The sequence below is a fragment of the Nothobranchius furzeri genome, chromosome 16 (assembly GCF_043380555.1).
Source record: "Nothobranchius furzeri strain GRZ-AD chromosome 16, NfurGRZ-RIMD1, whole genome shotgun sequence".
In the NCBI taxonomy this organism is placed as follows: Eukaryota; Metazoa; Chordata; class Actinopteri; order Cyprinodontiformes; family Nothobranchiidae; genus Nothobranchius; species Nothobranchius furzeri.
The window spans coordinates 58145070-58159356 of NC_091756.1; the positions used below are offsets into that span (position 1 = coordinate 58145070).

General features: G+C 43.5%; 1 protein-coding gene across 1 annotated transcript in view; it reads right to left on the minus strand.

The window, feature by feature from the left end:
• gng12b (guanine nucleotide binding protein (G protein), gamma 12b) overlaps nucleotides 1-13920 on the minus strand; it is a 37494-nt gene extending 23574 nt beyond the window's left edge. The window contains exon 1 of the mRNA XM_015962308.3: nucleotides 12872-13920. Coding sequence (XP_015817794.3) covers nucleotides 12872-12903 — 32 coding nt within the window. The 5' untranslated portion in view covers nucleotides 12904-13920. The remainder of the gene's footprint in view (nucleotides 1-12871) is intronic.
• Nucleotides 13921-14287: the final 367 nt, after the last annotated feature.

Here is a 14287-nt window from a genome sequence, read left to right on the forward strand (position 1 = left end):
CACTCATCAGAGAAACACCCGTTCTGCTTTGGATTCCAAGACTCAGGTTCATAAATAACTCCAGGAAAACATATCTATTGATGTATTTTTACAAGCATGTCATTTCTACCTTCCTGTGAAGAGGATGATGCTTTTACAGATCACAAGGTTGAGGTTTTTTCCTCCTCTGCCAGTAACAGTTTGAAATGTGGCGTTAGCGGTTTGATGGAAGAAAAGAGCAGAAAACTGTTTTATGCATTGTTTACAAACCAGTTCTGATCCTGAACGCAAGCCAACAGAAGTGATGATCAAACGAGCATTAACCACATCACTTCCTGCTCGGCGAAAAGCCGCTCCCACATCTGAACATCATTTACTATTGTGAGAAGGAGGAATTTCACACGCAGTATATGTGTGTGTGAGAGAGATCTGTGGGAGTGTTTTTCTAAAAAAGGGTGTGTGTGTGTGTGTATGTGTGTGTGGGTGAGTGTGTGGGAGGAGTTCAGGAAGTGGTGCAACTAAAGGCAAGAGGACATCCATGTATGCAGATGCCTACGAAACAGGAAGGAGGACACACATCAGAGCCACGTCCATCCTGGGGGATGGGTGGATCTCATCCACACCCTGGCACTCAACACTTTAAATCATTCTGAAACGGAGCTCCAGTCGCTCAGGGAACATTCAACCCAAAACCTCTCCACTGTCTGTTTATCGCACAAACACAGGTGTGAGAAATTAAAGCAGTTATGATGAAATTAATAGTTTCCAATAAACGTGAGCCACTCAACCAGACGCTTTCTAGTTCTGCCAGCTTTGCACAAGGAGCAGAAGCCCATGCAGCAGCCAATTAGAAACACACCTGCAGTCTGCTTTGTTCAACGCCTACACCGACTGGGTCAGTGAATATCTCTCCAGAGCTATATTTAGTAAAACACAGAATGCATGAAACAACATTTTCCCCAAGATGTTTCCCTCTTTTTTTCCCTAAAACTGAATCTAAAACTTGTTTGCTGCTCTTGCAAGTTCGACAATTCTCTGGTGTTCAGAAAATGAAGACTTCCACCTGCGTTTATTCTTGTGTAGGAGTCTGCAACAACTTTAAAGAATGCTGCAGCTAAAGGACAGTTAACCATCCTCGTATGTATCAAATACAAAAAAATGCTTTGTTGTTATGAATTTATTTCAGCTTTTTCATCTTTACGTAAAACTGGGCTAAAATAAGGGATGATTGTGAAGAACCATTGGGCAAATAAAGGCTATTTTCCTTGATAAAGCACTAAGCTGCACCTTCAAAATATATTTAAACAGCATTAAAACTGCATCCGGTTGCTGATTATTTATTTATGATTTAAATAAGTGACATGTCTCTGCATGCTGGAAAGCTAAAGGTGTAATAATGTAGGAATGAAGTAAGAATGCCCTGTGATAAAATGTGGTTACTGCAGCCTATTTTATTAAATGTCACTTTCTCACTGCTGCTCTGTGTGTTGTCACCTGTCATGGATCACCACCAGAAGACTCTAAATGACAAGTGAAGAGGATTTATACACAGTAAGTAGATAAATAGATACATATATTGTCATATTGTCATGTCATTTGGGGCAGCAGTAGCTAAAAGGGTTGAGCGGGTTGTTCAGTAATCGGAAGGTTGCAGGTTCGATCCCGACTCCTGACAGAGAATTCTGCTGTTGTGTCCTTGGGCAAGACACTTAACCCACGTTGCCTGCTGGTGGTGGTCGGAGGGACCGGTGGCGCCAGTGCTCGGCAGCCTCGCCTCCGTCAGTGCGCCCCAGGGCAGCTGTGGCTACATTGTAGCTCATCACCACCAGTGTGTGAATGGATGAATGATACACTGTAGTGTAAAGTGCTTTGGAGTCCTTACTCTGAAAGGAGCTATACAAGTGCGGGTCATTTATCATTGATCATATCTGGTGTGAGCAGATGGGTGTTTTACGGTAGGGAGCACTTACTACACTTATTACGGTAGTATGACTCCGGCATTAAAGGTTGTCTTGCTGTTAGCTTGCAGTTATAGTTCTGAACGGCTAAAGGAAGTAAAACACCGTGATTGACTCACTTCACACACACATTTCACTGTAAAATCAAGTTGCTGGTAATCGAAAAAGTAACTTGAGTATTATTAGTGCCGATTAATTTTTTTTTCTCTTTTTTTTGCTTCTAATTGTAGTGTTCACATTTAGCTATGTTAGCTCTATCTTAGCCTCTAGCCTTCTTAGGGGTACAACAAATAACTTCTGGTTCATTCCTGTTTACTTCAGTTCTTTAAACAACTCTGGAGTTTTTTCCTGCCAATGTCAAATTACAAATGCCTGCACTGCACCGTTAGCTTTGAACAGATTCGGCCACCTCACGAGCTAACAGACTGTAAACAGTAGCAACATCCCTTTGTTTGTTTTGTTTTTTTTCAGAGGAAAAAGCTGACGACCCCCCAGCCAGAAGGAAATCTCTTTCAATGTAACCTTCCTTCCAACATAACTGAGACATTAGGCTGTTTGTTATTATTTCACTGTGGATTTCTTACATATTGCTCCTTCAAATAAACGCAGAGGACGCTAACAAACTCTCAAATAAGATAAACAGTTGTGTGTTTAAAACTTATAATTAAAGTAACTTTGCAGATGCTGCTGAAACTGCCTGTTTTATTGTGTCATTTTGTTTTAGATATAGTCCATGCACTTACTATTGAGCTTTGAAAACTTCTAATGTTTCTATTGTCAGATTTTACAGTAACATCACTCAGGTTCAAGTCATGTTACAGGGAGCCCTTTCAGAGGGGCTGAAGGGCCACAAGACCCCTGATTGGCAGGTTGCAGACCCCTGAGTTAGAACTAAAGTGGCATGGTTTATAATGCAGATTCTTTGCACTTAAGATAAACACACACACACACACACACACACACACACACACACACACACACACACACACACACACACACACACACACACACACATGGACCAGCAAAGAACTAGGTGGCTAACTCATCAGTTATTTCTATTTTTTTTTTTTTCAAAATTTCTCATTCACAAAAATGCTGATAATAGTTTAAAAAATGTTGTGCACAGTGAAGAAAAATCATTTCTGTCATGATCTGTAGACCAACTAAAAGACTGCCCAGCACTGCCACCATGTGGCAATCTTGTACTTGTTCTATAATATATAATAATAACTTGTTCACTAAAATCTTTTAAAACTGTTTTCTTACAGTCAAGCTTCATGTTCCAACAGTCTTGTTTTCACCTTCCCGTTCCTGTTCATTTTGAATATTTTTTATTGTTTTTTGAATTTTGAATAATCCACTGTATTGAAAATGGGCCTTCCTTTTTAAGAAAAATAAATGTGCATCAAAATGAAACTTGGGAGGGGACACTGAAAATATGTATGCAACCTTCTGCACACCAACCCACCAAAGGGACTGGCTTTTGGAAGCACTTTTAAAAGAAACATCAGCTTTTTGAGGGTTTGTCTGCTGATTGCATCAGGACTGTACACCCTTTTGCCATCTCTAGGGGGCAGCACATCCACAGACCGTCTTCAGAGTCATTCTGGATATGGGGACTGGGTCTGATTAATTATGGATGAACTAGGAAAGCAATGTTTGCAACCAGAGCTGCCTCTCAGTTATAGTGAGTCAGCAGCAACAATTGTTTCAGATGGGAGCAGCAGATAAAGACACACGCACCATTAGGAGAGACCGCCTGGAGGATCATTTACGTGTGTATGATCAGCAGGAGGCTGGAAAGAATAAGCAAAGGAAACGTTTCACCGTGTGTGCATGCATGCATCCCTCTTTGCAACGCCAGGCTTTTAATTTAATTGGATTTCTTTCTTTTTTCCATTTGACGGATATTACTGTCAATTTTATTAGGGAGAGAACCTTGGAAACACTAACAGAGAAAGAGTCCTGCTCACTTTACAGTGGTGTTATTAATATTGAGCTATAATATTAAGCTGCATGAATTCAAGAGCGTTTCCTGAAGGGTGTTTTGCGAAGGGAGATTCTCCGCTTGGCTGAGCTCTTTTGAGTTTTAAGTCTTTTAGTGAAAGAGGATCTGTTTGGCCACATCGCCATGGCAACAGACTGAACATTTAACATGAAACACAAACCTCTGCTCTCATATCTGGTCTGAATATATCCAGTAAAAACAATAAAACATGCAATACAACGTATTCCTTAATTTCCCATGAAAGCTCTTCAGAATTTGATGTTCTATTCACCAGCGCACAGCAGTCAATTAAACTATGTGCTCATTAAATTTAAACCCACCCAACCCTAGTTTACTGACAGCTGAAATTACAAGAGATCAGAAATTTGAACTCACTTGATAATTTGAGCAGAAATAATAAATAATTCCTGCTGGACTGACACCTCCATGCATCAGAAGGGTTACATTTTGCTGTTGCTGGTGGGGATATTTATGCTGTAAATAAACCATGTTGTTTTAAGATAGCAGCATCTCGCTTTGCTCTAGCCTGTGCTACATCTACCCTTTAGCCTATCGATCCTGAAAAATGCCAAATCCACTCCTACATGCAGATCTTTCAGCAAACAACCTAGCACAGAAATGCATCTCAAAATGGCCAAACGCTCGCTGTGCTGGCTAAAACCATTCCTCTACAGCTTGACAGAACATGTGGAAAGGGTTTCAATTCAATTCAAAAATACTTTATTAATCCCAGAGGGAAATTGATTGCTGTAGTAGCTCAGAATAATAATAATAATCAAGTCATCAAAGAGTTGTTGTATATTACAATGGCTGTTGGCAGGAAGGGTCTCCAGTAGCGGTCAGTGTTGCAGCCAAACTGAAGAAGCCTCTGACTGAAGACACTCTTCCGTTGTCGGACAGTCTTGTGAAGAGAATGCTCAGGGTTGTCCATCATTTTCTTGATTCTCTGGAGAATCCTTCTTTGCATTATCTCCTCCAGCGGTTCCGAAACTGCCGAAACTCTGGCTGAGTCCTTGAATGGGCTTGGAGTTCCTCCATCTTGTTGGCCAGTGATCTCACATTGCCCGTTATGATCGATGGAAGAGATGGTTTGAATTTCCTCTTTCTCTGTCTCCGTTTTGCTCCCGCTCTGCACCCACGCTTCTTGCGTTTTAGCTCATTTGGGATTTGTGGCTTCAGTTGAGGTATTATTTCAGCCTTTCCAATGTTAATCAGCTGCTCCCGATTGTAAACTAGCTTGTTGCCACGGTTACGCATCATAACAAATGCTCAAAAAGTGAAAAAAGCTAAAAAAAATAGCAGGAAAATCCTCCAAACTTCACAGCACCAGAAACAGAAAAGTCAAATGTCCAAAAAAATACAGTTTTTCTTGAGAAACTAGAAGAAAAAATGCCCAAGAAAAGGCTAAACTTACATATAGTCAACAGAGCTACTCCAACATGCAGCCACCCAGAGCAGCGCAGTTCCGATGTTCCGAGTTTAAAAGGCAAGTCACCCCCAAATAAACATTTTTTTGCTGATAAACTAAATAAACGAGTGTCTAATCGTGCTGCAGACACGTGTCGTCAATAATTTGGCACTTCAGTGCCTCTTAGTTAAAATTTAAATATTCTGCCTAAAACTGGCAGTGTTGTGCCGTTGTCAGGTAAACACTCTGCACTGTATTTTAATTTAAATCTGCCACCGCTATTGGCTAAGAGGTATGCTATGATGTAAACTGGTACATTATGATGTCACAATGTTGTCGTGAGCCTGTGTGTGTGTTTGTTAGCAGCTCCGCCTTCTCGGTCTGCCAGGCGACAGAATTTGTTGCATTTTTCAAACAGGAAGTGGGAGTTGAGTAAGAATCTGGTAGGGGGTGACTTGCTCTTTAAATGTTTGACATTTAAACTGTCAGGGATTCAAATCTAAAGCTGCGAAAAAGCTAAGAAACAAATGTGTTTATTAACCTTTCACAACTGAATGAGTGTGTGACTCCTTCACCTCTGTGACGTGCTCCAGTGATTAGGCTGAGAGGCCTCTGACGTGCATCAAAACAGGAACTTTTTTTTTTTGCACGTTGCATGGGGACGGCATCCGGCTGTGCTTACTAGAGAGGCCTTTGTGGCCAGAGCGGTGATGTACCGTGAAGCTCCCCCGTGGTCAAGTGTGGAATCTGAGTGGAGGGACGTGAGAAGGGGTAGGGCGGATGCTGGAGGGGGACGCAGCTCTTACAAGATTAAACTCTAAAGCCAGCAGGGGCAGCTGTATGGTAGCTAGGCAACGGGGTCAAGTTCACATCAACAACAAAAGACTCCCCTCAAGTAACGTCACACCTCACGGCAGGGGTAAAAGACTCGGTCAGGTCCGCAGGTACAAATACAGGAGCTGCACCGTGCATCACAAATAAAGTAGGTCACTGTTGAAATGTAAGCATGAACAATGTCAGTTTAGAAAGAACTGATGGGACTACACAAAACCTTTAATTGTTATAATCTGAGTGTCAGGGATCTGAGGTAGAACGGAAGGCCTCTCTCAGCCCTCATTTACCACTACCTGTCACAGTATTCAAGAACGATAGCATTTTTTCAAATACTGTGCAGCTTAACTAACAACTTGTGACTCCTCAAGTCTGTCACGGTTCAGTGTTGGTAGGACCCAAAATGCAGTACCCAGGATGACACGAGGCAGAGATATTGAAAAGTAAAATCCTTTATTTTGAAGGATGAAACAGGGCAGGGAGCCAAAGTCCAAAAATGTCCAAAATCCAAAATAAACTAGAGATCCAGCTGAGACACAAGAAACACTAGAGACTAGGAACGAGAGACTGACAGAATTACCACAATGGACCGACACCAGACAGAGACAAGACAGGGTTTAAATAACAGGGAGGATTCATTAGGGAAACTGGCAGCAGGAGTGTGGAGTGAGGGCTGGAGGGAAGACAGGTGAATAGAATTATCAAAATGGGAAAACAGAATCTGAGGAGGGCCGAATAACCTAAAAACTCTAAAACACAAAACCAAACCTAAAGACTGCGGGAAGGACTAACACACACACAAATGCACAAATATAAACAGAACTGGGGAATGGACAAGTACACACACACACACACACACACACACACACACACACACTCTGACCCATATAAACAGAACTGGGGAATGGACAAGCACACATACACACACACACATCGAGCTGGGGACAAAGAGGCTGGGGCTACAACATAAGACACCTAATTGAGACGCAGACAAAGGACACATGAGGGCACTAAGAGACACAAAAGGGAATCTAGAGGGGGATGGAGAACACCAGGAGGCACATGAAGGAAGGGGCAGACGCAGACCATGACAGAGTCTGAAGCCCCCTTCAGACAGGCCATGAAAAACGGAAACGTTCCGGACTCTGTCCGTAAGACCTTTGTGTCTGAATACAAACATCCGGATAACGTTTTCCGCAATTTAACCGGACGACGCCCCTAGTAACAGGTCCGGACTTGTTACGGACAAGGTGGCTGCTTCAGACTGGTGAGGTCGAGTTCCGGACAAGGGGGAGGGGACCGGGGGACGCTGTGCGCACCTAGATAGCCCCAGTGCTGTAGCATGCGGCGAACCATGGCAGCTCGCCTCCTACGGTACCGTCTAGACGCACGACGGAGAGCTTCACACCGCTTCAGTGATTCCTTTAACCATTGAGCTTCATCATCCAGGTCTCTTATGCATCTTCGTGTGCTTATGCTTAACATAAGTCCGATCCCCCCCCCCCCCCCCCCCCCCCAGACATCTGGAACTTTTCCCTGCTGTGTGAACGCAGCCGAAAGGACAAGTTCCGGTACAAAAGTGGTGTGTCTGAAAACACAGTTCCGGTTAAAAACCAGATTGAATTGTCCACACATATTCAAGAATGTCTATCTGAAAAGGGCCTGAGAGACAGAGATTACATCTCATTCACGACATAAACACAAACCAACAGCCGTTCTAACCATCTCCACATCAGTTTGCTACCAGTTCTAGTTGAAAAGACATCGGTTTGAACAACCTCAGTTTGGAAACACAAATTATATTTCTGACTGGATTGATGAGCTCGCGGCTAGTTAAACCTACACAGCAACAACAATCTCAACATCTTCAGTCTCAACAGGCTGAAACCAGATCTGTCACAGATGAATCTCATAATAAGATTTAATACTGCTGATCAGTAGATGCTAAGATTCAACACAATAGCAAAACAAAAGCCAGTAATATCATTGAAAATTGAAGCTACAATGGTAAATATGGTAAACAATTTAGCTTAAAACATTTTTTCGTGACTTAACGACATTTAAAAATAAAAAAAGTAATAAATAAAGCAGTTATCTCACATTAAAAACCTCGGCCATCACACATTTCACACCAAAAGCAACCATCAGACCATCCATGACAGCCGGCTGCTACCACTTCATCTTAAGGACAAACTACCAGAGTCCCAGCAAGGAAAACACCATTTGAAGTCAGTCCCAGACAACAAAAGACGTTTGGCCACAGAAAACTGCTGTTTAGTGATATCTCATTTCCTCTGGCAATGCTGGGTTCTGGTTCCAGCAAAGCGTCTTGAGGAAGATACCCGAGGGGAGGGGTGAATGTTGGTTGACTGTGTTTGCATTCAAAACCTAGCTTGTTCTGTATATTCACCGTAATATAAAATGTGATAAACTGTGCACATTTAACTGTATTTGTAAGTGCAACAGTCTGCAGACTCTCATTCCATAAATGGTGCCTGTAAGCAGGATTCTATGCCTTCACTCATCAGCAGAAGGGCGAGATAAGTGGTGCTGGTTTTTATTTTAAAACCACTGCTTCCCCTCAGAAACATCTGTATGGGGTGTTGCCTCTGTCTATAAAAATGAACTGCTGCATGTTGTCAAATTTAGGTCCTTTTGGATTATAATAGGCTCGTCACAGATTGTTCATGAGCACCATGTTCTAGCATAAAGGTGTCCATATGTGCTCTTGGCACCAGGATACTTCAGGCTGCAGCTCGATGATCGACTTTGTTGTCGTTTCATCTGACCTACGGCTGCAAGTCTTGGACTCTTGGATTGAAGAGAGCTGCCAACTTACCACTACCTGGAGGTGAGTTGGCTTTGATAGGGATGGAGGATGCCAGTCAGACCTGGCAGGCCTAAACCTATTGTTTATCTGCTGGGAACCTCCAGGCCCTCTGATATGGGCAGTGTTGGGTAAGTTACTTCAAAACTGTAATGCATTATTTATTACTTGTTACCCTCATTTTAAAGTAATTCATTACATTGCAATATTACTGATTTTACAATGTAAGGCATTACATTACTTTTGCATTACTCTAAGTTACTTTCACCAATACAACTTCAATATGAATCTGGTAATCTGATGCTCAGTGAGCTCATGACATATATGTGGAAAGTGATGTGGTGTCTGAGCTAGGGTTGCTGTTAAAAACAGATATAATAACGGTGCTGTAAAATTATTGTTTATTAAATAAAAGCAACAACAATCTGTACTCTCAGCACGCTGCCATCTTATAGGGCCATCTGAGCAGGGAGTGGGGTGGTGGGGGGCTCCAAGCCTATATTTGCCTTGGTCCCCAAATGCCTTGATACGGCCCTGGATGTGGGACCGACCTCTGGGGTGATCTGATTCTATCACATGTATAAATATTAAATGCTTATATATTATTGCTTTTTACTGGTAAAAATGTGTATTGGGGATAAATCTACCCACTTTTTTCTTTTTTTCCTTGATTTTATTTGAATAATTTCCGGCCCTTTCTCTCTCTAACCTTCCTGCATGCTGCATGTTTTCTCCGTCTTCCAGAAAAACTGTTGCCTAGATTTCCTACTTTCTAACTAATCAGCCAAAGGGATCTACCGAACGCAAAAAACAAAAACAAAAAAAAAAAAGCTTCATATGCGCTGCGCTCCAGCAGCAATGAGTTGACATCACCGGGGCACAGATTATGAACTCAGCTGAAAAGTACATGAAGTACCAGAGAATATGGGCTGATATAAACAATCACAAACGAATTACTTTGTTTTGGTGGAGCGATTTTGTGAATATAACAGCGGCCGCGCGCAGGACGCAGCTGGAGTATTTGAGCCATTACCGCTGCGTCCTCTCTGCTCATAGAATGCCCGCTAAGCTGAGTCCATAAATGACGTCATATATGTGGATACTGGATCTTTTTTCAGGCTTCCCGCAATTAGAATTTTTAGGAAACCCACATCTTGATTCTGGGTTTAAAAATGCGTTGTAATTACCGCGTTACTGACAATTGTACCAAGTAAATATTACCATTTTCTTTCCCTGTAATGCCTTACATTACCACATTACAGCAAAAAGCAGTGCATTACAGTAATTAATTACTTTTGTACCACGTTACTCCCAACACTGGATACGGGCTGTTAGGTCCCCGTATGACCGGTGTCAGAGCTTGGTCCGCATTGCCGGCAGTAAGTCAAGCTCTTTTCAGGTGAAAGTTGGACTCCGTCCAGGCTGCCCTTTATCACCAATCTTGTTCATAACTTTTATGGACAGGATTTATAGGCGCAGCCAAGGTGTTGAAGGGATCTGTTTTGGTGGCCCTAGGGATCACGTCTCTGCTTTTTGCAAATGATGTGGTCCTGTTGGCTTCATCAGAACTTGATCTGTCGCTGGAGCGGTCCGCAGCTCAGTGAGAAGCAGCTGGGATGAGAATCAGCTCCTCTAAATCTGAGACCATGGTTTTGAATTGGAAAAGGGTAGAATGCCTTCTCCGGGTCAGGGATGAGGTCAAATTGGTGCTGCATCTGCAGTGATGCAGGTGTTGTGGTGAAGATAGTGCTGAGCCTGAGCTGAGGGAAAACTTTCGATTTATTGGTTGATCTACGTTTCTACCGTCACCCATGGTCACGAGGTTTGGGTAGTGACCGAAAGAACGAGACTGCGGATGCAAGCGGCTGAAATAATTTTTCTCTGCAGGGTGGCTGGGCTCTCCCTTACAGATAGGGTGAGAAGCTTGGTCATTCGGGAGGGGCTCATAGTAGATCGTCTGCTCCTCCACGGTGAGAGGAGCAAGTTGAGGTGGCTCGGGCATCTGATCAGGATGCCTCCAGGACACCTTCCTGGTGAGGTTTTCTGGGCACGTCCAATCGAGGGAAGACCCAAAGGAAGACCCAGGATACGTTGAAGGGACTATGTCTCTTGACTGGCCTGGGAATGCCTCGGGATTCTCCTGGAGGTGCTGGCTCATGTGGCTGGGGAAAGGGAAGTCTGGACCTCTCTGCTTAGGCTACTGCCCCGCGACCCGATTCCGGCTAAGCAGCTGAAAATGGATGGATGGATATGGTAGGCTACATTTTTAAGTCACCTTTTCACCACTTTTTTTTTAGATAATTTGGAAGTCTAAGTGTTGAACATGAATCCCAACAACACAGGTACATTTTTATATAGAATCAAATCTGAGCACAAATGTGAGGGTCTTAGACACTTTGCTACAATATCAGATTTCTGTACATTCCTACCACAATAAGAGCAGGGTGGTCCCCAGGAAAGGTTTCTGAGTCACTTTGATAGTAAAACTATATGAGTCTATGCCATGGACATAATTTTCACTTTAAAAGTGTGGGGGGGGGGGGGGGTATCTTTACAGTATGCTCTAATGCAGGGGTGGGGAACCCTGGTCCATCAAGGGCCGCTATCCAGCATATTTTAGTTTCAACCCTGCATCATCACACCTGATTTCAATTAGCAGGTGATTAACAAGCTTCTGTAGAGCCTGATGAGCTGCAGAACAGGTGAACCAACCACTGAGTCAGGCCTAGTCCACACGTAGTCGGGTTTTTAAAAAAAACGAATATCCGCCCCTCCAAAAACTTGCATCCACACCACCTCGTTTTAAACAAAAACTCTGTCCACACGTACCCGGATAAATACGTTGTTAAGGACATGCCAGACCTGTAGGCGGCAGTACTTCCCCCGTTCTTAACCTCGACCTTCGTCTGTGATCTTCCGCAAGGAGCAGTAATTCCTCTTGCAAAAACAAACAAGCAGAAAGCGCTTGGACAATTGATAAAGCGAGCGCAGCTCTGAGGGCATCCATGCTGTCGGCTAGTGTAAACACAGGTCGCACACGTGATGTCAGCATTTTTTTGTCGCGGAAAGTGACGTTGCGAACCTTAAAACTCCGGTTTTGTCTGTCCACACGCAGACACCCAAAACGGAGAAAACGCAGATCTTCACTTTGGCCAGAGTTTTTAAAAAGATCCGTTTTCGTGTGAAAAAACTCCGTTTTCGTGTGGATGACAGGCCAAAACGTAGAAAAATATCTACGTTTTGGCAGATCCCCGGCTACGTGTGGACAGGGCTTCAGAAGTGTTGGAGCAAAGACATGCAGGATCCCGGTCCTCAAGGACCAGGGTTCCCCGCTCCTGCTCTAAGGGGAAACAGGCTTCAACACAAAAGGTTGTTTTCCGCTTGATCCTAGAGCTCAATCAGTGTCAATTTAATATAGTGTAATATTGTTTTTGGATGGTAAAAAGTGCAGGGGTCAAAACTTGACTTTGGAAAGGGTGTGGGGGAGACATGTCCCCCCCCCCCAAAAAAAAATTACGTCCATGGTCTATGCATTAATATATCCAACATGAAAGTTCCTGTCAGGGTTCATCAGAACAGTGAACTGTATTAACGTATTTAACTTTACATATTTTTTAAAAATCACATTTTTATGTTTAAATATTTATATATGGTTTGTTCTAGATATTCTAGCCAAACGTGAGGAAATGCAGCTGTTTAATCGTTTCTAAACGTATTACTTTTCAGTCGGTGCCCCATAAATTACCAAAATGTTAGTTACACCGTTAAAAACAGCTCTATGAGGCAATAATGTTTTTACCATGTCTACCAGGAGGCCTTCTCAATGCTGAAGAAACAATCTTGGTGAATTCTCTGCTCACCTGCCCTCTCTGATCCAACTCAGCTCTTGCATTTAGAAAAAGCTGCCAATAAATAATCTCTAGAGAGCGATGCTCGTCGAACACGAGGCGTTCACTGAACATGGTGTGTGTATGTGTGTGTGTGGAGGTAAAGTCAGCTGCTGCTCAGCTGATAGGCTGGACTGCGAACCACAGCACCATCTGGTGGTGGACTGATGAAGTCTTAACAAGATGGCCTGGCAAGCCGTCCCACGTATGTGAATATACACTGCTCAAAAAAAATTAAGGGAACTGTGGTGTATTCTGTGTTTTGCAACCTGTTTTATTGTGAAGGGGCATGATGGAAACTGATGTGTTCTCTTGAACAACACAATGTAACTCCAAGTCAATCACACTTATGGGAAATCAAACTGTCCACTTAGGAAGTGTGGCAGTGTGAGCGTCCTGTCACAGTGTCCCGACTGATCATGCGCCCTGGCTATTTGGTCAAGGGGATGTCCCTTTGGCTGACTGGTTAGCGTACGTGACTCTCACCCGGGAGTCTGGGGATCGAATCCCGCCCGGGTCCTCGCTTCACTACCTTGCCACAGAAGCAACACTGATTTGCAATCAGTTTCATGCGATGTTGTGCAAACGGAACAAACAACAGGTGGAAATCATAGGCAATTAAGAGATCTCCAATATAGGTGTGATTCTGCAGGTGGTGACCATAAACCACTTGTCAGTTCCTATGCTTTGTGGTTGATGTTTTGGTTGCTATTGAACTTTCACTCTAGAAGAAGCATGAGGCAGAGCAACCCACACTCGTGGCTTAGGTAGTGCAACAAATTCAGGTCGACACATCAATGCGACCTGTGGCAAGGTTTGCTGTGTGTTTCAGCGTAATGTCCAGAGCATGGAGGCACTGCCAGGAGACAGGTCAGTACATTAGGAGGGCAACAACCCAGCAGCAGGACCACTACCTCGGCCTTAGTGCAGGAAGGAACAGGAGGAACACTGCCAGAGCCATGCAAAATGACTTCCAGCAGGTCACAAATGTGCATACCTGCTAAAATGGTCAAAAACAGACTCCATGAGGGTGGTATGAGGGCCCCATATCCATAGGTGGTGGTATTGCTTACAGCCATGGGCGTAATTTGGGGGGGGGGGGGGGGGGGGAGATAGGGGGGACATGTCCCCCTCACTTTTTCCAAAGTCAAGTTTTGACCCCTGCACTTTTTACCATCCAAAAACAATATTTCGCTATATTAAATTGACACTGGTTGAGCTCTAGGACCAAGCAGAAAACAACCGCTTGTGTTGAAGCCTGTTTCCCATTAGAGCATTCTGTAAAGATACCCCCCCCCCCCCCGCCTCGTGTTCCCCCCATTTCTAAAGTGAAAATTGTGTCCATGCTTACAGCCTAACTCTGAGCAAGACATTTGACATTTGCCAGAC